General features: G+C 33.1%; 1 protein-coding gene across 1 annotated transcript in view; it reads right to left on the reverse strand.

Annotated features, from left to right (window-relative positions):
- LOC122718727 (head-specific guanylate cyclase) overlaps positions 1-22,278 on the reverse strand; it is a 51,560-nt gene extending 29,282 nt beyond the window's left edge. Inside the window, exon 1 of the mRNA XM_043944019.1 lies at positions 21,124-22,278. Coding sequence (XP_043799954.1) covers positions 21,124-21,363 — 240 coding nt within the window. The 5' untranslated portion in view covers positions 21,364-22,278. The remainder of the gene's footprint in view (positions 1-21,123) is intronic.
- Positions 22,279-23,965: the final 1,687 nt, after the last annotated feature.

Raw genomic sequence — 23,965 nt, forward strand, 5'->3', positions numbered from 1 at the left:
TCTTAAATCATCCTCTGCTACCTTAAGAAGTCTTGTAACGTTGTACTACGTTAATGGATGGCCCGGAACATAGATACGGTGCTATCTTGGCCGAATTAATTTAGCGTCATTAATTTTGAACGTTATTAAATATTTCCTACATCGTGTAACTGTGCGGCGAAAAAATCAGAAAATATTTTGGAAAGATATGTACGTTATAATTCGAGTAAAAGGAAATGCAATTCTGTAACTTAAGATAAATATCTTGGTACTTTTATACCTCTCTCGTTTATTTTTCATATATTATATACGATACGCATCCAGCAAAAGTTTTATCATTTGTATTACCGTTTTTATAGTAGTAAGTACAATTTATCCTGTTTTACATAAAAATAAATCTTTGGATATTTCTTTTATTTCTTTTGTTATTACCCCTTTTAATGTTCTGATATATAAATTTTTTTGAAAATGCTCGAGATAAAATGTTAAAAGAGCAAAGAGAATATAAATCAATTCCTTTTTCTTTTCAATATTAAAAAGAAATTATGTAAATTTATTGGAAAATTGAAAAATATTTTGCAGGAATTATTTTTGTTTTTCTTGGAATATACAAGAGATAAAATTTCTAAGAACTCGATATAATAAAAGAATATAATATCTGTATTATATAATTAGTATTTTTTTTTTTTTTTTTTTTTACGTAAAACCCGTCTCAGTGCTTCTCAAAAATAACAGCATCGAGGAAACTTTTTACAAATTCCGGATTTTCTTGTAACTTTAGATCTCCTTTATTAGAAAATCCTTTCAGAAGAAATTTCTTGGGAATAAAATTTGCCTGAATAACGTAATTTTACTAACGTAAAAGCATCTATCCTTAAATGTTTCCTGCAAAAACATTGATAGAACGATTCAAAAGTTTTCAACACTTCTCCATCTCGAAGAGTAATCAGTTTTTAAAAAACTTAACTTAAAAAAATTAAAAAAATAAAAACTTTCTTAACCTTTCAATAATTATACTAAAAACTAATCCATTATTAAGACAAGTAATAAATATATCGAATTTATAAATTTTATAATAATAATCCAATAGGATGACGCAACTTTCATTAACATTTTATAAACAAATTTCACGTTTTCTCGCATTCGAATTCCATTTTCGATGTCGGGAATACGCAAATATTGATATAATAGCGCGCAGATTGCAAATTTTAATATACACAGTGTACACAATCGAGAACGAACTTGCATGGATTGAAACAGAACGTATGGAAATGCTGCTGAATCTGGCGTGACTTTGACTTGAAGATGCAGTTCGAACAGTTGCAGTTTGTTGGTTCTCGTTCTCGGCGAAAAAAAGGATGAGACGATGGAGGAAACAACAGGGATTACAATTGCCAGAGGGGCGAACCATTGTGTTCGCGTACTTTGTTGTTCATTAGAGTCGAACAGTGGCGAAGATTCGTTCGTGAAGTTAAAGAGAACGATTCAACAAAGAGTCCTTTTCCCCTGAACCAATACCTGGCTTTATCGTTCCACTTATCGTTTTCAATGTGCAAGAAGTGCATAACGGATCTTTTGATCGTAGAAGAGAACAATTAAAATCGCGTTACCCGCGACACATTTTGCATTTTCTTTTCTCTTTTTACGTGATACGTGGGTATATAATTTAAACGTGCGAGTTAATATTGAGAATTGAAGTTTGGGAAAAGGACTTATTTATTTGGAATGTTTTTATTGAAAGTTGATCGATTTGTTAGGAAGAATTATTTATAACGTGATATATATTTAAGGAAACTGTTCTCCATTTTTTCCGAATCAGTGTACGTTTATGTATGTTTACGTTGTTTGAAGTTTCATCTTCATCATCCATTGAAATAGCTTGCGATGAAAATATGAATTGTATGTATCCGGTGTGTGTGTGTGATTTATTTGGAAATCCTTTATTATCCAGAAATAAATTTCTATTTAAAAGTACAAAATAGGCCTCTTTAAATCATTTCAAGATTATTTCAAACTCAAATAAATATCATACTCGACACTTTACAACATTTGTTTCAATTGTATATTAAAATTTTAATTTCGAAAATATACATAATATTAGTACATATATATATTATTATGTGTATATATATTTGTATATATATTTAGTGTTCTTATATAACAATTTGAAAACATTTTCGTTTATTGGATATTTCATCACTATTGTTCCGAATAAGAATAATCTGAAGCTCCTTTAAATCGAATATCCAAGAGGCTAGTTACTCGAAGGCGAGTAGGTGAAAAAGCAGGCAGACGTGAACAAAATGAGGTCGAGATGATAGAATTACGATGAAAGGGATCCCTGTCCATACGTCAAGTCGGATAATACATATTTATCCAACCTATGGTTTTTTTCCCCTTCCCTTCCATCCCGCTCGAGAATGTCCATTGCAAGAAAGTCTTCCTCCTGTCTGTCATATTAACCAACCATTAATTCATTCATCAACGACGAATTACGACACGCGTAAATTATAAACGTCTGTCTATTAACCTTCCCGTTAAATACCGTCGCATAACCGTGGAAACTTCATAAATTTCGCCAATTTTCAATTTTTATGAACAATGTCCGCCGTCATTAAACATTCGAACATTATTTTCTACACGCGTGCAACAATTCCAATATTCGTCTCAACAACATTTGTCGAAATAAAATTCGTTGAAATGGCAGAATCTCGAAGAAGGAAACGCAATAAATGGATCCTGTATTAAATATCGATTTCATTATATCACGGATTGAACGATCGGTTTCAACTTATCCATCTTGAAATTCCCTTTAGAGTCATTATAATTCTCGTCCCGATCCGTGAGCCGGTTATCCTGTTAGTTTTCGAGGAGCAGCTGCGCGAAGAAATTACGCGAGAGCGGAAGGAAGACAGTTTCGAGCGCAGAATGGGAAGTGGAGCGTCGCTTGGGGCGTTTCTTCTCCCTCTCTCTCTCTCCCTCTCTCTCTTTCTCTCTCTCTCAGTGGATAAATGCAATTGAAATTGCAGTGTACGAAAAATAACGAGATCTGTCGGGGGCAGACTCTGCGAATGCAATAACGCGACGATTCCTCGATTCGTCGATTCTCTGCTGATGCTTTTATACGTCATCGGGAAGATACAGTGGAAGGTATCGTTGAACTTGTATCGTCACGAAAGGATGCAAATGTTGGAATTGAATTTTGGGAACAGAGGCGGATTGGGAAATGGAGAGGAGGGTGGGATTGGGCGGAGGCGGAAGAAACGGAGTCGAAGGAACGAGAGGTTGGAGGGATGCTAGTTTTAAGTGTATGAAAATATTGAATATTGAATAAGGGAGTGGTGCATTCTGTTTTCGTCCGATTTATTTGCTCCTTTGTTTTCGTGGGATGTGATGAAAAATTGAGAATCGATGAGAATGTTCCTTTATTCGTGAATTTTTGGGTGTTAGAGAGTTCAGAGTTAATGATTTATGATAGAAACGTCGATATATTATTCAAATAAACGATTATTCGAATATAGGAGTATATATATATTTAAATTAATGTATAATGTAATAATGTTTGTTACAGTTGAACGAATAATTGACGTTTTATTATAAATTCAATAGATAGAAAATTTAGTTATATTAATAATATTAATGTAACTTAAAAAATGTAAAAATAAACAGAATTGTTCCTTTTTTAAGATATTAATTACAAACAACGAATTTTTCTTATTCTCAATTCTCAATTCTCCAATATATATTTGTTCTCATTTAACGATTTTTAAAAGAATTCTTAAATTTAACTTAAAATTAAAAATTTTAATCTTTCATTTAATTTATTGACTACTAAGAGATATAGGTGTATTGTGCATTTTAATTTGAATTTCTAATGAATTGATAATTGGCAAGATCATCTTATTTTGCCTCGAAACAGCTGCAAAATTTGTATCTTCATTCAGAACCAGTAAAGATATTGGGTCAGTTTTTTGCTCTCATACTTTTTGTTCAAAGATATGAATCGAATACTCTAGTTTCGTGATACTATTTCTAATTCTATTCTTTCTTTTTCCTTCTAAAATTTCGTTTAAGACTTTTTATAGACACGTGACTGGTGAAATACGATGTAACGATAAAAAAATTTAATTTTGAAATTCAAGGTCAAGGATAATTTTGTGGTAATTCTTTTTTTCAACAGATCTTCGTCGATCTAAAAGTGTAAAACACGCCTGTGGCAATCGGGATACAACATTTCTTTCTACCGTACATTGTTTCTAACACATAAAAGGTGAATTCTTAAGCGCAGAAATAGCTTCAGTTCTTACAATTTCTTTTTGTGAAAGTAAGAATGCGATCAAAAGAATATTGGATAATTCTTTGAAGTATTGTACTTTTAAAAAGAATTCAGAAATAATCTTTTGTCTCAGTTTAAAAATGTAAGAACGTAACTCGAAACAATCTCAACCAAGTTAATCAGTAAATAAAACGTTTTAAAATAAAACTAGATTTATCTTAACTTTTATTTATTTGTCATATCATATTTTGTATTTTTATTATTATTTATATTATTTCTTTTGATTCGTGACGTTTATTTTAATCTGCAAAAAGAAAATTATTTTATTTTCTCATAAAAATCTAATTTATCAATAAATATTATTTCTGCATTTATTTAGAATAAGATCAAATTAAGTATATTTGGTAAAAATATCTGTCTTTCAATTTTTCAAAATATACAAAATTCCAAAACTTTCGTTTTATATCGTACAAATCACTAATTTTTAATTATAAAAAATTTCTTGAAAATCGTACATCACATACAATTTTTTATTTTTAAAATTTAATCTTTGATCCCATCCTTCTTTTCAACGCTATATTTTCTTTCAATAAGAACAAATTCAAGACATAAAACGTGAGAAAGAAAAAAAATGTAATAACACATATAAATATGTAAGCAATCGTAAGATTACAACGAACGCGCGGAAATATCTGGAAAGTTGTTTATAGCCGATGATGGATACACGCATGGAAAACAGAACGATAAAGCTCGTTCAAAGTTTCAGAGAAAAGAAGGAAGCGAAAAATTGAAACAACGCTTTTCAACGTTCTTTCGTCGAAAGTTTACGTGTAACTTTCTCTCGGCGGATAAGCGCTTCGTTATTCTAGGGGAAAAATGCGTTATAAAGTTGGAAACATCGAAATTGCTGTTCCAAATCTCCGTGGAACAATATTTCGTAGCTTTTTCCTTCCTTTCTCACTATTGCTTTCAATCGATGACGTTTCACGTTTTCGTTTATTTATCATGTAACCTAACCTAACCTAAGCTAATGCGTACGTTTGAGCGCGTGTTGGAAATACGCCTTGACTCGATAAAACCTTGCATCTCTTCGCGTCGCAATCTGTCGTGCAGAGAGGATTATGAATGTCGGAGCGTAAAAAGTCGTCCATTCGAGAAATTGTGTTATTTCCGGAGAATTAACTTATTAAAGGAGGAATTTAGTGAAATGGAACGAATAAAAAAGAAATAGGGAGAATGGTAAATAAGAGAGGATAATAGGAAGGCAGGAAATAAAGTTGACCGTGAATATCTTTGTACATCTTAAAAACGAATTTAAAAGAGAGAAGTTGCGATATCAAATTAAAAAATGCTTTATTTTCTGAATGATGAAACTTTCTCTCAGTATGATAGAATATCATTCTGAGAGGATTCGATTTTAGAATTTCTTAAATGTAATTTTGTAATAATTCTAATTTTATAAAATATTCTACGACAAAATTGTATAAAATTCTCAAAAAGAAAAGAATGAGATTTTGAAATTTTCTTTCAAAAGAATTATTCTTAATCTTTATAATAAGATTAGAAATTTTTAATTAGATGAAATTTCCTTAAAAATAGTGTATAAAGGCTTTTGCGAAAAAAATATATAAGATATATGTTGTATATATATTGTGAATATATATATGGTGAAATAGTGATGTCAAATAGTATAAATATAACTGAATGGAAATGTAACGACAGAAAAATGATACACGAGAAATATCGAAACAATATCGAAACCGCAGATTCGTCGAATTAAAGCCATCGAATGTTGTTCACAACGAGGATGACATGATGAACGATAACATTCGAGATTGGATACACACTATTAAAACAGTATCGTGAAAGTTACAGTATAGTAAAAGAGGAGCAATTTAAAATTATACTAGCATTTCGTAACAGTAAGCTTATTAGTTTTTACTATCTATTTGGTTGGTAGAGAGATTCTTTTTCAAAATTTTTGTTCAGAATTTAAAGGTTTCAAATTTTCAATATCTTTTTATTATTCTATAATAACATATTGACTTTTATATTGAAACTTTTAGTACATACATTTTTATACGTAATATAATTTTATCCATTTTAAATCTCTTTAATTCTTTTTTCTACAAAAAAATTAAACCTTGCACTGTTTCCGCAAAATTTTCGCATATCTGTAAAATCACAACTCTATGATACACAATCCAAATACCATTCTGCATTTACTCGTTTACACAAATCCATTTTCAAAAATGAAACTACTGATAAGTTTCCAAAACGACTCTTGTCGATTTTTATTTTTCCTCCCATCCTCCTTTCTTTTCAACTTCAAGAACGATGTATTTTACTAACAACTACACTACAAAAAAAAAAAAAACAATAAAACACACAAGAAAGTAACAAAATTTCCAAATTCCAAATTCCTCGTGATCAAAATATTTGACAAGAATAATTCCTGCTTCTGATATCTCTTCAATTTTCCCCCGTATCATACCCACTTCCTCTGTCCTCTTTCTTAAACAAACAGGGACTCCGGGATTCAGGCCTCCTTTTAATCGAGCAAGCATATTCGCCCCGCCGCATTTGAATATCGGTCGCGGTCGGTTGTTTCCTTCGCGCTCTCGGCAGCCTGTAACACGGAATCGATCACGACGTTTCCACAGAACTCGCCGCGGGGCCGCAATAGTTGCCCTGGTATCCGGTTCGAAACGCATCCACCAGCCAGCCGATTATTTCGAGACGTGGAAGCACCGTAAAAGCCTCGGGGTGGAGAGAGAGAGAGAGAGAGAGAGAGAGAGATAAAGAGAGAGAGAGAGAAGCCGCGTATCGATCGTAGCCGTGTATCGCGTGTATTTTCTATTTACACCTCGGCGAGATATCGAGATGCGGCCACAAAATCAGGGCCACAATGTTTTATGGAAATTTATGTCTTCTACGTTGCGACTGTGTTTTCGTATCGAGACCGAAAGTCGGCGGGCTGAGCCTCCGGGTAAATTATTCATTCGCGACTTCTGCGAGTTCTAAATGAATTAAAGAGATTCCCGGCCTTATTAATTATTACATACCCTCTTTCGTTTCGTAATGACAAATTTAATTGTGCTTAAAAATGGATCGAGGAGGATTAATGTTGAATGTGAATGATCTTGGGAAAATGGCGCGTGAATATTAGCATCGATCGTTTAAGTTTGAATGTATTTGTATGAAGAATATAATAATAGATGTTGGAATAATATTTAAGGATATAAAAAAATTGTAATATGATGAAAATAATAGATAGAATAGATATATTATATCAGATGCGTAGTTTCTTTCAATAAAATTTTTTGTTATTCCGAGTTTAATGGTTAATCATCACGCTAACATACAGCGTACTTATTAAATGTGTAATGATATTAAATAGTAACTTTTATTATATTTATTTATCTCGTTTATTTACTTATCGCACACTTTCAAATAGCTTTCTAGAATAACTGCTCGTCGTAATTATTGTCGTAATAAAAGAATTAAAGTGGAAGGAAAATCAAATACTAAGTTCGTATTCTGTAGAAAATGGCGGAGGATTTTCATTCAGTTCCGGCGAGAATCCCCGGATAGAACGATAAAGAAGCAAACCAATTCTGCTAGTCCGTGATTAGCAGCTGGTTAAACCCTTCGCCAACCGACATCTTTCCTTTATGCGTATCAAATGGATTGTAAAATTCAATTTAACGGGCGGCCCGAATAATAGAAATTTCTCCGATCCATAAGACTTTCATCTTATCTTGTTAATGGTTGAATCCTATACCGTGGTCATTCTATTTATTCGTTCCACGAATTTATTAATTGAACGCGAGTCTGGTTTTTCTGTGTTTCAGTTGGCAGACTTGTACCGCATCGGGTCAGCCGGAAAACAAACGGCCGTTGATTTTTGCTGCGTCAGTCCCAGTCGTTTTCTATCCTGTTTTTCTCGGGGAGGACGATGGATCGTCGTGCTTCGAGATTCTGTAGAATAATCATTGTGTTTTCTTTCTTCCCTCCGAATAAAGGGAAAACGATAAAAACTGTAAGAATTTTATTCCATTTACGTGTTCCTTTATCTTTTTCAAATCGGGATTCTCTTTCATTAAAAAAAAAAGAATTAAATGTTAATTTCGATAACAAAATATTGCAATGATAGATATTGTAAAAATGAAAATGAAATTCTTTGAATGAAGTTTTCCATAGAAATAATTTTAGTTAAAAATAATCGGTTTGCATTATATTGCATATTAAACATATGTATTAAAAATAAACGGATTACTTTTATTATTTTATAAATTTCTTTTCAATTTTGTAAAATTCTAATGTTTTCCCTACTTTGATATTTCGTGTATTCATTGTAAAAATTTTTGCATATTACATTTTCAAAAAAAAAAGAGAATATAATTGTTTTAAATTTTTAAATCAATGAAAGAAATAATAAAATAAAGTTCTATGCACAAACTAAGATGAATGTAATCGTAAAATGTTTTACAACTATTACAATAACAGAAGTTTATTATGATCTAATATATTATACTTAATTAATTCTTTCTTATTAAGTTTTATTCAGCGTTAAAAATTAATCAAAAGAAATGATGTAAATTTAATTATAAGAGACTGCTTTAATTGAATAAATTGTTTGAATTAATAATTGAGGTAAGTAAGACGCTCCACTCGAAGTTGAATACTTGGAACAGCTGTCTGTTAATCCTTGAATATCCATGCATTAATATCTTCCGAAGTGATAATCTATCGTCCATTTAGATAATCAACTGTTCGTCACAACTGTAGGTTATACCGATATACCTCAATGGAGCAATACCATTGTTATCTCTAGATTTGTTGGGAATTCATGGCTGATTGTACTATTATCCACGTTCCCCTAATCAAATCAATACAGAATAATTGATTCATACTCGAGCATTAATCATCGATTTATTAAAATCTTAATCATTTTCAAGCCGATAAAATATTATTACTTCTTATTTCTAATCAATCAACACACAAATGTTACGTTCTCACAAATAAGAACGATAAAGATGAAGAAGATGAATCGAAAATATATAGTTTCAACATACTTCCAAGAACCACATCTTTAACAATTTTTTCTCAAAATTTATTTCAGAATTTATTACCATTATTTATATCATCCCCTATATCACCATAGGTGGGATATGTCCACAGATGGGAGTCACTTGCATACTTTTCTCTCCTCTTACGAGTCATTAGACACACCCTTGACACGTAATTGTGTTCACTAACACATACTTATCATTTATGCTGTATTATCTTAACGTCCAATACCGAGATGATGAGTATAGACTGGAGCTTAATTCAGACAGCACTAACCAATCCATTAGTATACAAGGTGTTTAATATGTAATATCCATGATCGAAAGTGATTTTGTATACTTAATTGATCAATATGCTTATACCGTTAATACATAAGTATCGATTATCGATCAGTGTTTCAAGAATATATAAACACTCTATTAATAGCATATATAGCATATTTCAGTCTGTATATAACAATTGCTTCAAAATATCCACTATTGAGCAATCCTCTTCAATATTTTATTCACTGAATTTGTTTCGTTACACTGAAAAAATAGTTTCGAAAATCCGAGTGAAAAAAATTCAAATATATTTTCTCTCTATTAAAATTTCGACAAATAATATCATCCCTTCCTGATTGCATTTGCATCAGGCAGCCATTACCGATTAACCGGTCGAATGAAGCGAACCCTGGCGGCCATGGTAGTTAAGTAGGCGATGTAAAAGCTACTCGGTTTAATTTGCCGCGCTTTCAAGATTAGGCTGTTTAATCCTCTTAATTCCCGTTTACGAGGAGGCCGTGCAGCTTTTCCAGAAGGGAAAACGTGGTGAACGACAGCTTTGAAAAATTGAACGCTCCATCCGAAATTCTGCATCCGGTATCGTTATCTTCCTTTTTTTTTTTCTTTCTTCCATTTCATGGGTTCGTATTTCGCGAAAACTCATCCAGTTATTCGTCGATTTTTAACACGACGTTCGTTCTCGAAGGAATCGCGCAATAAATGTCACAACTGATACTTTTTCTCCCGCGCTTTTTCGTTTCATAACAGCGAGACGGAATAATGAAATACGGAATAATGAAACAATTTGCGGCGCAATGTGAATTATCGAGTGTAATTATCGAGATAAATAGAAAAATATAAATGAAAGTAAAAGATGGTACAAATGTGTTGCACGTTTTGATTATTCGTGTTATCTTTTCGTTGGGATGCAATTTTTAAGAATCGTGGCTATAGGATTTTTTAATTGTGATATTTTCCCCTCTTGAATTTTTAATTTAATTTCTGATGTTGTTTGTCGGAAAGGAACATTTAAAACATTTTCCATCAAGTACGTGAAAATATTCATGGAGGAGGATATTTATCTCATTATCTTGATGTTTGTTTTATACCACGATTTCTATTAAAAGAAAAGGAATTGATATTCCCTTCAAATATTTAAAATTCTTTATCAAAAATTCACAGTCTCTTCGATTAGATTGTTATATCCAATTTCAAATAAAATTTAATCCGAACGATATTTTTTCAGTACTTTTTCTCGAATCTCGAGAAGAATTTTTTAACATGTATAGCGATATTAAACAACGTTTTAATTATACAAAAAATACGTGTATAATTAATCTGTCTCGTTATTAAGATTTTATTATCCAAGATTTTTTTCTTTTCATCATCAAAAAGCAACACTTCTTCCAATATGAAAATAAATTTTAAAAATACCAAATTTTATTAAACGAACTAACGAATCGAAGGAATGCAAAAAGAAATATAAGATACAAAAATTAAAAATTCATCGATTCAAATCTTGCTTTTTTGTCATCAATTTTATTCAATTCGAATGTACAAAGCAAGCAATGAAATTTTCGTGTTGGTTTAATATTTTAAAACGACATTGGACGACTACGAAGTATCGAGTTCGGCCGAGAGAAACTGTCGATCCCGATGAAAAATATCTTTAAATAACGAGATTCGGTTTTGGACTGGGGTCAGAATCACCGTGAATGTTTTTTCTTTCTTTTTCTTTTTTTTTTTTTCGGTGGAAGAGGATACCGATTGAATTAACGCGCCGTAAATCTGGCGAATTAAACGGCAAAGTTGAAAAGAATACGTTTTATGAGTTGATGAAATTAAAAGTAGGAGGGAGTGCAAAAATAATATCTTGCCGGTCGTGCCACTTCCTAGGTTAATTGCTCTCGACCCTTTTCGGTCGAAGCGACCTACTCCACCGTTCTTCTTTAAAAAAAAAAAAAAAAAAAAAGAAAAATGCTCGATGATCTTTCTCTCGGCTCGAAGAATTTCCACGCTCGAAGAGGATAAATACGTTATACGATCGATATCTCTCGACTCTCTCATGGTTCCGTTCTTGCGCGAGTTACCGACTATCTTGAGGAATTTAGTTTTCCATCGTGTCGTTTAATTTATTTATAGTATCCCAACGAAGTTTCGTGTTGGCCGCCATTTTGCATCTTAATTATAGATCAATAGTAGCTAAGAAGTATTACGTCGTAAGTATTATTACGATGTTAAATTATTTAATAATTTTTAATATGTCAAGTTAGTTTTTAGTTATCTGATAATTATAATTATATTTTTAATATTCGTATAATTTTTTATCCAGTAATTCTATGACGATTATGAGCAATTCTCACATCAATTCTATCGAAAGGTTAAAGAAATATCAAACATATGACGGAATATTCAATAGACACTTCGAACCTATACTTTTAAAACTTTATCATTGAAAAAGCGAGATTCAATGTATGTTTTTTTGATTAAAATATTATTATAAAATATTATCGTTAATATTATTTTTCTTATAAATTTTTATCCTCGATTAATTTATATTTCTATAATTTAAATCTTGTATAGAATCATAGTATAAAATTTTATTCTTATTAATAGAATAATTTTATATTATAATTTCATAGTCCGTTGATTTTATCTAAATTGAGAAAAGATAACAAAAGTTGTGATAACGAGATCGTATGTGTTTCGTGAATTTATTTATCAAAGATACGAGTCATCGATTGTAAAAAAATCAGTTTCAAGCGAACAAAACGTCCGAAAATAAAGATTCGAGCGATGTGGCTGTTTCAGTTCGATCGATTGTGTGGCTAAATGTATATATGTGTATATACTATACATGTGGCAAGGTATTTTTAAGAGTGATCACTATGTAGCGAGATTCGTACAACGATAACACGAAGCAGAGAGTATATCAAAAGTTTCAACAAACATTGAAATGGATCGACAAAAAAAGAAACTATTGCATGAAATTTAAATGCACGATTGCTCTTTTTGAATTATCTCTTTCGCTGAAAGAACAATTACCATTATTTATTTTTTATACCTTGAAAATTATCTTTAATAGATTTTCACATCTAAAATCAATATTGTTCGTTTGTTAAATTGTTGTTTGAAGAAAATTATCCTAAGCTCTATATTTTAGATTTATACTTTAAATTGTTAATTTTTAACGCAATCAAATATTTTTTATACCACATTATATGATATATTTAAATATCACAAAATTTTTATTTCATATCGATTAATTTTCAAAATATCCAGAAAAATGGATATACCTCATCCCTCTTCTCGAGCTTGTTATTTTCATCATCCTTTAAAAAAATAAATTTGAAAAAATTTCAAAGAAAGATATACATTTCTTCCCCCTCTCCCCCTTTTCCAATTAAAATATTCTTATCGCGCGTAGAAAAATTCTCATTAAAATTTCTTTCTCAACTCGCGAGTCAAACCAGCAACATGTTCATCATTGTTGTTGCCAGATGTTTACTTCGCAAGATTAAAAACTACAGCGTTATTTATCCTACTCGAAATGAAAGTGCAACGTGTTCTTTGGCTGTTGTTTGCGTTCAAACACTGGCAAAGGTTCGGTTACCACGGGGAGGAAACGCATTTCGTGTCGAGATACAAATACCGAGAAAGTTAATAAAGCAATGTTCTTGGGAATAATAAGGTAAAAGAGTTGAATTTCGTTTCCCGGAAATTTAAAGTTCGCGAACCGATATCATATCTGATAGCGGTCAGATATTATCGATTCCAATTTTCCTGTGCACGAACCTTACGACCTTAACAATTAATTAACAGATAATAAAATATATTTGTCCTGAATGCAAAAGAGGAAAAATTATTCATAAATAGATTTCCCGATTAATTCTGTTCGCCAATTTGCTAATTACACGCCGTTGTTTTATGTGAACAACGTTACACAAAAGGATAATTTTCTCTTCTTTGTAAGAGATTTTGATTATCACGAGTGAGGAAATTTGATGTAAATGATTATTACCAATTCAATGTTATTTAATATTATATAATTTTACGATGATATTTCAATATCGATCTCCTTCATTCGTGAAATATCATTAATAATCTGCTTATTATATATCTTATTAATTTTTGCGAAATTTTACCGTCAATATTCTATAATAAATATTACTTTTTTTATCTTATATTAGACTTATTTAATTATTTAATTTAATTTAAGACTTTAGTCTAACATTTCTATCTTATAATTTAAATTAAAAATTTCTTAATTTTCCCTTCTTTTCTCATTTTTCAAAAAAATCTTATTATATAATCCTACAGAAAGAATATATTTCCAATCACTAGAACGAAGTGTAACAGGATAAATAACGTAATTCAAATATTACAATACGACTTTCGACTTCACCATGATGTAACCGATCTTTCGAAGTTGAACACTCGTTGAAAGTACTTGATGAATGTGTTCTATATGTCGACATTTATCTATGTAGGCCTGCGTAGTTCCATATTGAGATATAACAATCTTCAAAATAGCATTTGAGAGAAGGACTTTCAATGAAGATTGACAGTGATGAAGTAACAAGTTCCGACCGGGGAAACCTGGAATTTACCAGTGAAGAGATTCTGCATCCACGTTTGGAATTTATAGTTTGAGCGTTGTAGTGCGTTTACGTAAAGAGGATTTGCTATTGAAATGCAATACATATGCGACTGGACTGATAGTTCTTGCCTCCGTGTATCACTTTTGAACGAATGCGTAGCTATTGCGTATATACGATTCAATATAATAATATTGTAGAGAAAATAGAAATCTTTTTTCTTTTTTTTCTTTTTTTTTTTGCTAATATTATAATTTTCTTCGTGTTGTAATTGTTGGATCGTGCAATTGAATTGCAGTTGAATTTTGACCGCGTGTTTTTCCGCTTTACTTTTTTTTTTTTTTCAAAAAGAGAAAGGGAAAAGCAGGAGAAATATTATAACACATTTAATGTGGATAATTTGTAAATGCGCTTGTCACGAGTTTTTCCTTCATAAAATATAAAAGAATTCTCTTTTTTTCCAAACATGTTCACATACGAATTTTGCCGCATTTAGCACGCACAGTTGTTTCCTTTGAATTTTGTTGCATTCTTTGCCGTTTTATAATATTTTACGCTGTTTCCCAAATATTCAAGAAAAAATCGATAAGATCCTTTCCAATCTTTAATGAACGCATTGAATGTGTTAAATAAAATTCGATCGACAATTTAACTAAATTACACTTTTTCTCTAACTTTTATTTTTCACTTACTATTTCGTTACTTCCAAACTCTAATTTCAATCAACTTTATTAATTGGATATATATATATGACACGTATTTGCAATTTAAAACATTTAAAACATCATAATAGAAAGACAAAAAAAAATAAATATACAGAATTACTTCTCTTCTTTACCAAATAATTAATAATATTCAATCATTTCATCAATCATTTTCAAAATGAAATCACTGAATCTAAATCTCTCTTCTTCGTGATCACGTCTTGATATCGTTCCCTCACGCGAACTGAACGAAACGTGAACAGATCAATTGACTAATGGGCCACGTTTCCACGAAATCGCAATACAATTATGACGATCGTCGATTCTGAATGGCGCAGTTACTTGAACTTACGCTCCGCCTCAATTCACGCGTTCACACCGCACGACATGTGTATATACAAACACCGTGTGTTATCCGTTCACAACGTGGGATCCACTCGAGGAGAAGCTTCGATGGCGAAACGAAAGGCGAGGATCCACGTCTCCCTCGAAACATCGAGAATTTCGCGATACGATACTTTCATGCTTCATACGTTGGTTGAAGTTGGTAAGCACGACACTCAACAGGTTACGCCTATGGTGTATCGAGAATCAATTTTTCGTTTCGTTCGATGATCGAGTTCTTTCGACCTCGTCGACGTCGAAATAAATTTCGCCTCGATGGAAGCGAGACGTTTGTAGATTATACGAAAGACGAAATTGGAATACACGGATGTGTTGCTACTTCTCGTAGATCTCGCGGATGAAAAACGTGGATTCACTTCACACAGATTTTATCAGAATCACGAAGGTTAAGGATCGTGTGTAGATTGGATCCGATAAAGAGTACTTGTGTACTCGAGATTAGATTCGACTTCAAATTTCGATTTAATTCTTTGGATCGAATATTTGGAATGCTTTGATTGGTAATAAGTGATTAGAAAATATATAATATATATTAATTATAACGAATATATAATTATATATATTTAATTTAAATAACGAATATTTCTTTTATCATAATATATATTATATAAAATATATAATTTATATAAAATAATTATATAAAATAAATGATTTCTTTTATTATAATATATATTATATAAAATATATAATATATATTATGATGAAAGAAATATTAGTTATTTAAATTAAATATATTTATAGGATATAAAAGATTATAAGGTTGATACGAATGTATAATATGGCCATTGATAATCTTCGTTTCCTTTTAAGTGAATCTCACTCACTGACTTGCAATTAATGTAACTTATTAAGTTATTACTTAGAAGAAGGAAACGAATTTATGAATATCTGTTTGAAATGGGGATGTCGCGCAAATTATAAATTCCGAGAGTTTCCAACTTGGAAGGTTCCAATTATTTTCGAACTTCCACAGTTATTTATTCTCTCGATAAAATTCCCCTCCTGCAATTTAATATACATATATTATATCCTTATTTAAACTTTCTCTTTAAAAAAAACTTTTGTTAATCTAAAAAAAATATTATTTACCAAGTTTATTTTCTCCCGACTCTGCTTTCAATATGTAAATACAATTATTCTCCTCTGTTTCGTTATGAAAATTTAATGTCATTATAGAAGCTCGTGATAACGCAAAAATATAATTATCATTAAATCATTAAATCCCTTTTATTTCTCCCTTATTAATCCACACTTGAAAAAAACTTGAGTGTTAAAAAAATTATCTTCCAAACAACGAACGATTCCACCTTCTTCCCGATGAACAAACCAATTAAATCAAATGCCAAATTAATTTCCCGGAAAAAAAAACCGGCGACTTCGCCAGCTGGAAATTATTCAAAGCCGCAATTGAAAATAACTGGATGCAATTAAACAAGGGATCTCTTGCCGCCCTTCCACCCTTTCGAATCACCGGACGCGCCATTAAAGCGACAATCGTATTCACGTAGAGGAAAGAGGGGGAGTGCGATTGCCAGCCTTCTTCTTTCCTCCTAAAATTTGCATAACAACTCGAAAATCCGAATATTTTCGCCCCTTTCGTTAAACGAGCGAAAAGGATCATAAATGTACACATTGGATTTTTATCTCGCTCCCGACCGACGTTTCCAACCACTTGTCAACTCGCGTAAAATTGATCTCGAATTATGTAAGCGATCCGTTAATTATTTCCATTCACCTTCGGATGGAACCTTTCATTTCGGATCGATGAAATCCCCGCCATTAAGATCTTCCGCTATCCGACCATTTAAATCCGATAACTTCCAAATGAAATATCTGCGACGTGATCTAAACGTGGGATGATCAAGAAGAAGAAGAAGAAGAAAGAGAAAGAGAAGAAGGAGGAGGAAGAGGAGGAGGAGTTGTGAATATGAATTTCTGATGGATAGAAAACTTGTCGGACACTCGGTATGGAAATCATCCCCCGCGAGATAAATTCGAGGTATCAAATTCGAATTAAGTGGTTGTACCCTTGTGGAAGGGTATACAGCAATGTGCGCGATTTTAGCAAACGGGACGCTGTTTGATTTGAAATTCATATTACGCGTTACCTCGTATTAGTCATGCTCTTTCCATCTTTTCTCTTTCTCTCTCTCTCTCTCTCTCTTACTGGTTGATGGTCAAAGAGGAGTCGTTGAAACGATGCTCGTTTTACGAATGTGAATTGGTATTCGAGATTTTCTACAAAGAATGTGTGGATCGATTGTTCTGAATTGATACGTTGAAAATTAATGGGAGTTTTATGATGAAGGGGAAAGAAAATATGATATCTCGTCTCGGTTTGAGGGTCGGTTCTCGCAATGAATTCTGATCTCCGATTCGGAGCTGGAATCATGTTCTCGTTTTAATGCTTTGATGACGATTTTTCGATAAATCGATGATGTATGGGAGGGGAAGAAGGAAAGGAAGAAGAAGGAAGGATCATTAGATCGGTAGAATAAATATTTATATATTTTATGAAATATTTAAAAAATATGGAGATATAATGGTATACGCTTTGGAAAAAGACGAATGGATGAATTGTTTGTCCCGAGAAATTAAATCGAAATCTGTTGTTGAAGAGAAGTTTGTTTTGTTTGGAATAAAGTTCAAAAAGGAAGGGAAGTTAAGGAAGTTAAGGAAGATACGATAATTGGAAAATTAACTTATTAAAAGGCCATCCGAGGCAATATAATTAATATAAGAAGAAACTTAAGCTTGTTCCATAACGACAAGAGATTTAATGAACGTAATAACCAATGCTTCGTGATTTATACGAGATTTCATTTCCTTCTTTGCATCAGTTTTACTAATTGTTTTTAAGAGATAGAACAATTAAATAATAGGAAATGATTATTTTATTATTTCAAATGTTATTTGACAGTTGTAATTATTATTCGATAGTTGAAGAGAAATCTTATCAACATTATCTTATCATTATTCAATTCAAATTCTACAATATTCTTCTATATTTTACAGTTTATATCGCACATTAACATCTCTTCGTAATTTCGTAATTTTTATAAAATTGCAATACTGATGCAAGCGTAATAATAAGAAAATACATTAATAAGAAAATAAACTTTATAACGTAATAATAATTCACATAATCCACGAAATTAAAAATTAATTTAAAAAAATCAAATATATCCAATAAAGAAAACAATAAAATTTATTTTTCTCTATTAAAATCATAACGAAAAAAAAAAAAAAACTAGAAAAGCTAATATTTTCCCAAAATTTCAATACTTCCCGTGTACAACGAAATCAGTCGAATTTCACCGAGAAAATAAAAACCCTGAGCAAATCGATCCTACTCCCTGGTTGGAGGAAACCACTCTCCTCGGTATTTTAATTAAAACTATCCCCGAATTAATTCGCCAGGCACAAACCGCAGGAAGTAAAGAAACTCGCGAAATTCGTCGAATGGCTAGCTCGTCGATTATCCGCGTAAGACGATAAAACCGCGGAACGATTCTAACTTTTTTGAGAAATTGGCGCGAAAAATATTTCCTGCACGTTGGAGGAGCATAATTAAATCGGGCAAGGATTTGGAAAAACGAAGGAAGAAACTTGAACGACGATTTTTTCGGGTGATGGAAAAAACAGGAGGGCATCTCTGTTCACGTTTATTGCACATTTCCAACCCAATTCGCTCGCGAGGAAGAATTCTAATTTGTATCAGCAATAGCGGACAACGTATATATTTCTTTGGGAACGATCTTATCGCGTTTAATAACAAAACTGGGGACGATCGATGAATCGATCTTCTCCGTTGGTTTCCTGCGATTAGATTAATCTGACGCGTACGAAACGTTGGACGATTATGGTGAATTTTTCATTTTTAGAGAAACAAGGAGGATTGCGTTGATAGTGCAAAAAAGTCGAGTTTTTTGGGGAGAAGAAAGGGATAAGGAAAAAGTAAAGGAAATTTTTTGGATTTTGGCGAATAATTTTCGAGGTGAGGAATGGTTAAGGTAGTTCTGTTACGGTAATTTTTTATTCTTAATGATAAACAGGGTTGTGATTGCGTTGGCGATGCAAAAAGATTCAGTTCTTTTTTTGCAAGAGAGATAGAAAATTTCTTTGGAGAAGAACGCGTTTTTAGAGATAAGAGAAAAATAGTGGAAATTTTTTGGATTTTGATAAATGATTTCTGAGGTAAAAAATATATATATAGTCTTATTAATTTTATCAATTTTTTACATTGCAAATTTTATTTTTAAAAAAAAGTTATGAGTAAATAATTTTGTTTCTCCAAAATTATTTCTATTTTCTGTTAATGGATAATGATTTTTGAGAGATGTTTTAAATGCTCTATTAACATGACGCATAATACGCTCTTGATTCCATTTATTTAATTCGCCAGTATCGTAAACGTCATTTGCAATGAATGGAACTTGTGAATTTTTGTGAAATACATTGATATGCGTAAATTTAAGCGAATATCTATCATTTCGAATATTTATTATCTCTATAAGAAGATGAATTTACGGAAAGAATTGAATATGCTAAAAACTATTAACTTTTTAAACGATTTTATTTTTAAGCAATTTGTTTTCAATTCCATACCTCGAATAGAAACATTTAAAATATATCAAGATAATGTTAAAAAGTGATATAAATCAATAATAATGGTGATATCTGCTATTCAACTGTGTCGAAGTTGGTTTAATCGATGACAAAGCTTTGGAATAATATACTCTCTTTGAGTAATAAAAAAAAAAAAACAAATTGCAATAAATAGTATTTAAAAAATAATAAAAATACTTTCATAAAGATTACGTAAGAAAGAACAAAAAGAACAACAATTAAATTAATAAAATTATGAATAAAAAAAACTAATTGCTATCTGTTCGCAAGTATGATTGCGAGATTATTTTTTTAAATTTTAACTTTAAATAACTCATATTTTCTTAAATACATTCTTCATTAATGAAAATATTATACAATTACATTAATTAAAATTTTCATTCGTGTAAACTTCAAAAAAGAAAGATTTAATCAAAAAGTGAGAAGAATTAAAAAAGAAAAAAAACTAAAAGAAAAAAGTATTCTATAAACAAGTCATGCTTAAAAAATGTGTTTCAATTTTCGTTCTTGAGAAGAGAAACTAATTCACCCTTATTCACAAACTTTTCAAACACCTATATCTATATTTATCACGAGTCTTTTCCTTCTAATCGACGAATTGTATCATTCACATGGATCACACATACTTTTCGAATCGTGATCTCGGATGCAATAATTGCGCGCGGAATCGAGAGACGAAGGAGAATAGGTGGCCGAGAAAATTGAATTCCCGAGTTTTATGAAAAATTTATCGAAAAACGACAAACTAGGCGAGTATGAAGTCGCATAAATTTCCATCTTTCTTTCCTCGTTCTACCCAAACCTATACCAAACTTGGTCTTTGCGTTCCGCCAAGTCTTTCCAAACTTTTGTCAAGCTCGCAATACCTCCTTCGAACTTTCTCCGTTCCAAGAATTTTATCGCAAGACCGCGTATATACGAATATATTTATTTGTTTATCTCAACGTACGTGTGAAATAACATTTCGTAATCTGTTATTACAAATATCGGATTAACCATCAGTTGAAAGAAAGATAAGATATATTTATAAACACGATCATTCGATGGATTCGTCAACGCAATACTCCTTATACTTCGTTAATCTAGCTCAGGTAAACAAACCTAAGTAAACTAACTTCCTTAAAGGAAAAAAAGAAAAAAATAAATAAGAAAGAAACGCGAAGAAAAATAGATAGATGTAATAATAAAGACGATACCGATGGATTCGTGAGCACGAGCACAGCCGCTCTCAGATGCTTCAGGTTGAGGGTCTGCGTGTCCTCCGCGTCCTCGGTCTCCTCCCTCATCAGCAACGAGGTGACTTCGAACGACGATTGCCTAGACTTGCCACCATCGTCTCTTCCCAATCTGGCGATCCTCGAACGATCATTGTCCCCCCTGCCAGCCTGCTCGTCGCAGCCAGCCTTCGAGAGATCCCTCGAAAAAGGGCATGCCATGTTGTCCTCGATGCGAATCCCTTTGCTCAAAGGGATCGAGGATATGAACAGCTCGGACAACTCTCTACAACTCTGTCACACGGTGGATAAGGATCGTTCGATTGGATGGCATCAAGTTAACAAACGGACACAACGCTCGCGTTACGCGGCACTCTCATGTTTATCAGCGATCAGCTGTGCAGTTGACACCGTCTCTGCCCTCCCTTCCTCTTCTTTCCGCCGCGTTTCTTCCTCCGCCACAATTGGCCAGTCGTTCAACCTTCAACGTTCCCCTCGCGGATTCTTCCTCTCTGTCCTGTCTGGTCCTCGTGTCGGCCAATCCACTCGCATCATTGCCCTTAGAGCTCGTGCCCGGTCAGACACCTGCCGCGACCACCGTCCACCCTCGTGCACCCTCGGGCAGCGATCGACCACGCTATCATTTCACCGATTCTCCAAACGGAATCCACCTATCATCCCCCACACGTTATTTGTCCCACGTTAACGACGAAATCTTGCACTTGGAACAATACCAACCGGCGATGCTCGAACGATCAGTAACCTGGTGGCACGCGGTTACAAAACAGCAACCCCTTTGACTCAGCCGCGCCGCTTATCGCTCCCTTTTCCTCAGTCGCGGCACGCACTCGTCTTCCTCTCTCTTTCTCTCTTCCTCTTTTTCCCTCTACCTCGTTCGATACGATCGGACGAACACCCGGAACAACAAGAATCTTCACGATGGGGGTAAGTTTTCTTCTATTCCCACTCTTCCTTTCTCTTCTTTACACCCGGTCCGAGAACAAGGAAACAAGGATTGGAAGCCGGGTCGTGGTCGAATCACTTCCGTTATATCGGGGTAGAAGGAATGATTGGCGCGTGTTGCACCCGCGGCCAGCGTGTGTGTAATCACGGTGCCCGATCGGTGGCCCACGATTAAGAAAGCACGCTACGTACACGGTGGCGTGTCGGAGCGCGTAGCGCCATACTAGTCGCGGATTGACCGAGGCGCAACGAGCAGCGCCGAGTTGGCTGTGGTTCGGGGGTGAGCGGCGCACCGGGTGGGGGGGTGAACCGTTGGCGGGGTGAGCCGCCGAGGCGCCACGATGGACGGTGGTGGAAACGCCTGCGCGAGTTTTCAACCCCTCACGGGGAGCGAAGGTTGGACGGGGACAGAGAGTCAAGGGATGGAGGGAAGGGGGGGAGAGGGAGGCTTTTTCCCTTTACTGGCAGCTCTTTCAACCGCAAACGAAAACCTGCTCCCTCTGCCCTACTTGCCTGCCAGCCTGCCTGCCTGTCTGCCAGCCAGCTCGCCTGTCACCGCTATCTCCCCCTTTTACCCCCCCTGTTTCGCTCAGGATTTACAGAAATCTTTCCGTCTCCACTATTTTCGTGGTGGCCTGGTTCCGATTGGCGCGAGATTCGAAACCGATTGACAGCTTCGACTCCGGATGCCGGACGGGATTCGGGTTGGATACATTTTCTCGGGATACGTTTGACGATCGAACACGTGACGCGACGTAAGACGAGCTGGAGAAGGATAAGTAAGCGAGGAGACTATTTTAAGTCTTTAAATTTTAACCGATAGATGAAATTTGCCGATATTTTCATGTTGGGACCATCGATTTGAAAATATGCCAAGGGGCGAGGAACATGAAATTTAATATTAATTTCAATGAAGGTAGGTGCTTCTTTTTTTGCAATTATACGTCTAAAATTTGTCGTTTTAATTGGGGTTGGTAATTTTAGCGATGAATTTAATATAATTTCTGCATATTACAATTGAATTATATCGTATGAGTTTATAATGTCGTTATACATATATGTTGATTTTATGTATGATTTTATCGTTATCAAGTTGGATAGTTTTTTTTGCAGTGACCCGAAGAAAGTTGTATATGTACTTGGCCATTTTCATTTTGTTTTATTAGTAATTATTTCTAAATGTAATTATTATCAATTATATAACAATATATAATAAACAATATATAATTATTTTCTTTCGATAATAAACGAAATAAATAAATATCATAAATATCAGAAAGTTATTAAACATCTCTGTATGCTATCTGAATTATAAATAATTATTTTTATGATGTAAATTATCATTTATTTTTCTCTCTTAATGAATTAAAATACAGACAAAAGTGATTCAATATATACTCTTCTCTTCTTTAACCCCATTGTTAGGTTCGTAATTGTAATTGCCTATCTTCCCAACAAGCTCAATAAAAAGTTCATTCAGTATTTTCCATATATTTCAAAATTTCAAAAACCAATTACAATAAAAAGGAGAAATCTAATTTTGAGCAAAATCCAATACAAAAAAAAAGAAGAAGAAAAAAGAAGGGGAAAAAAATTGCGCTAATTTAAGAACACAATTAAGTCGTAGAGATCCGAGCACAATAGAAATGTCTGACGTCCAGGAAACGTCTTTAAAAGGTCAGTGGAAAATTACTAGACGTCTTTAAAACGTTCTTAAGACATGTCTCAGCTATCTAGGCTATGTATCCTGGTGTTACATAAATGGTTTGCACTCCTTTCCGATGGAACTTTGTTAGCAGTGGAGAGCTTCTCTGATAAACAGCGCGAGCTTAACGCTTGAGGCTAGTATCGGAAAATTTAT

The sequence above is a fragment of the Apis laboriosa genome, unplaced genomic scaffold (assembly GCF_014066325.1).
Source record: "Apis laboriosa isolate Shangri-la unplaced genomic scaffold, ASM1406632v1 scaffold68_cov148, whole genome shotgun sequence".
Classification (NCBI taxonomy): domain Eukaryota; kingdom Metazoa; phylum Arthropoda; class Insecta; order Hymenoptera; family Apidae; genus Apis; species Apis laboriosa.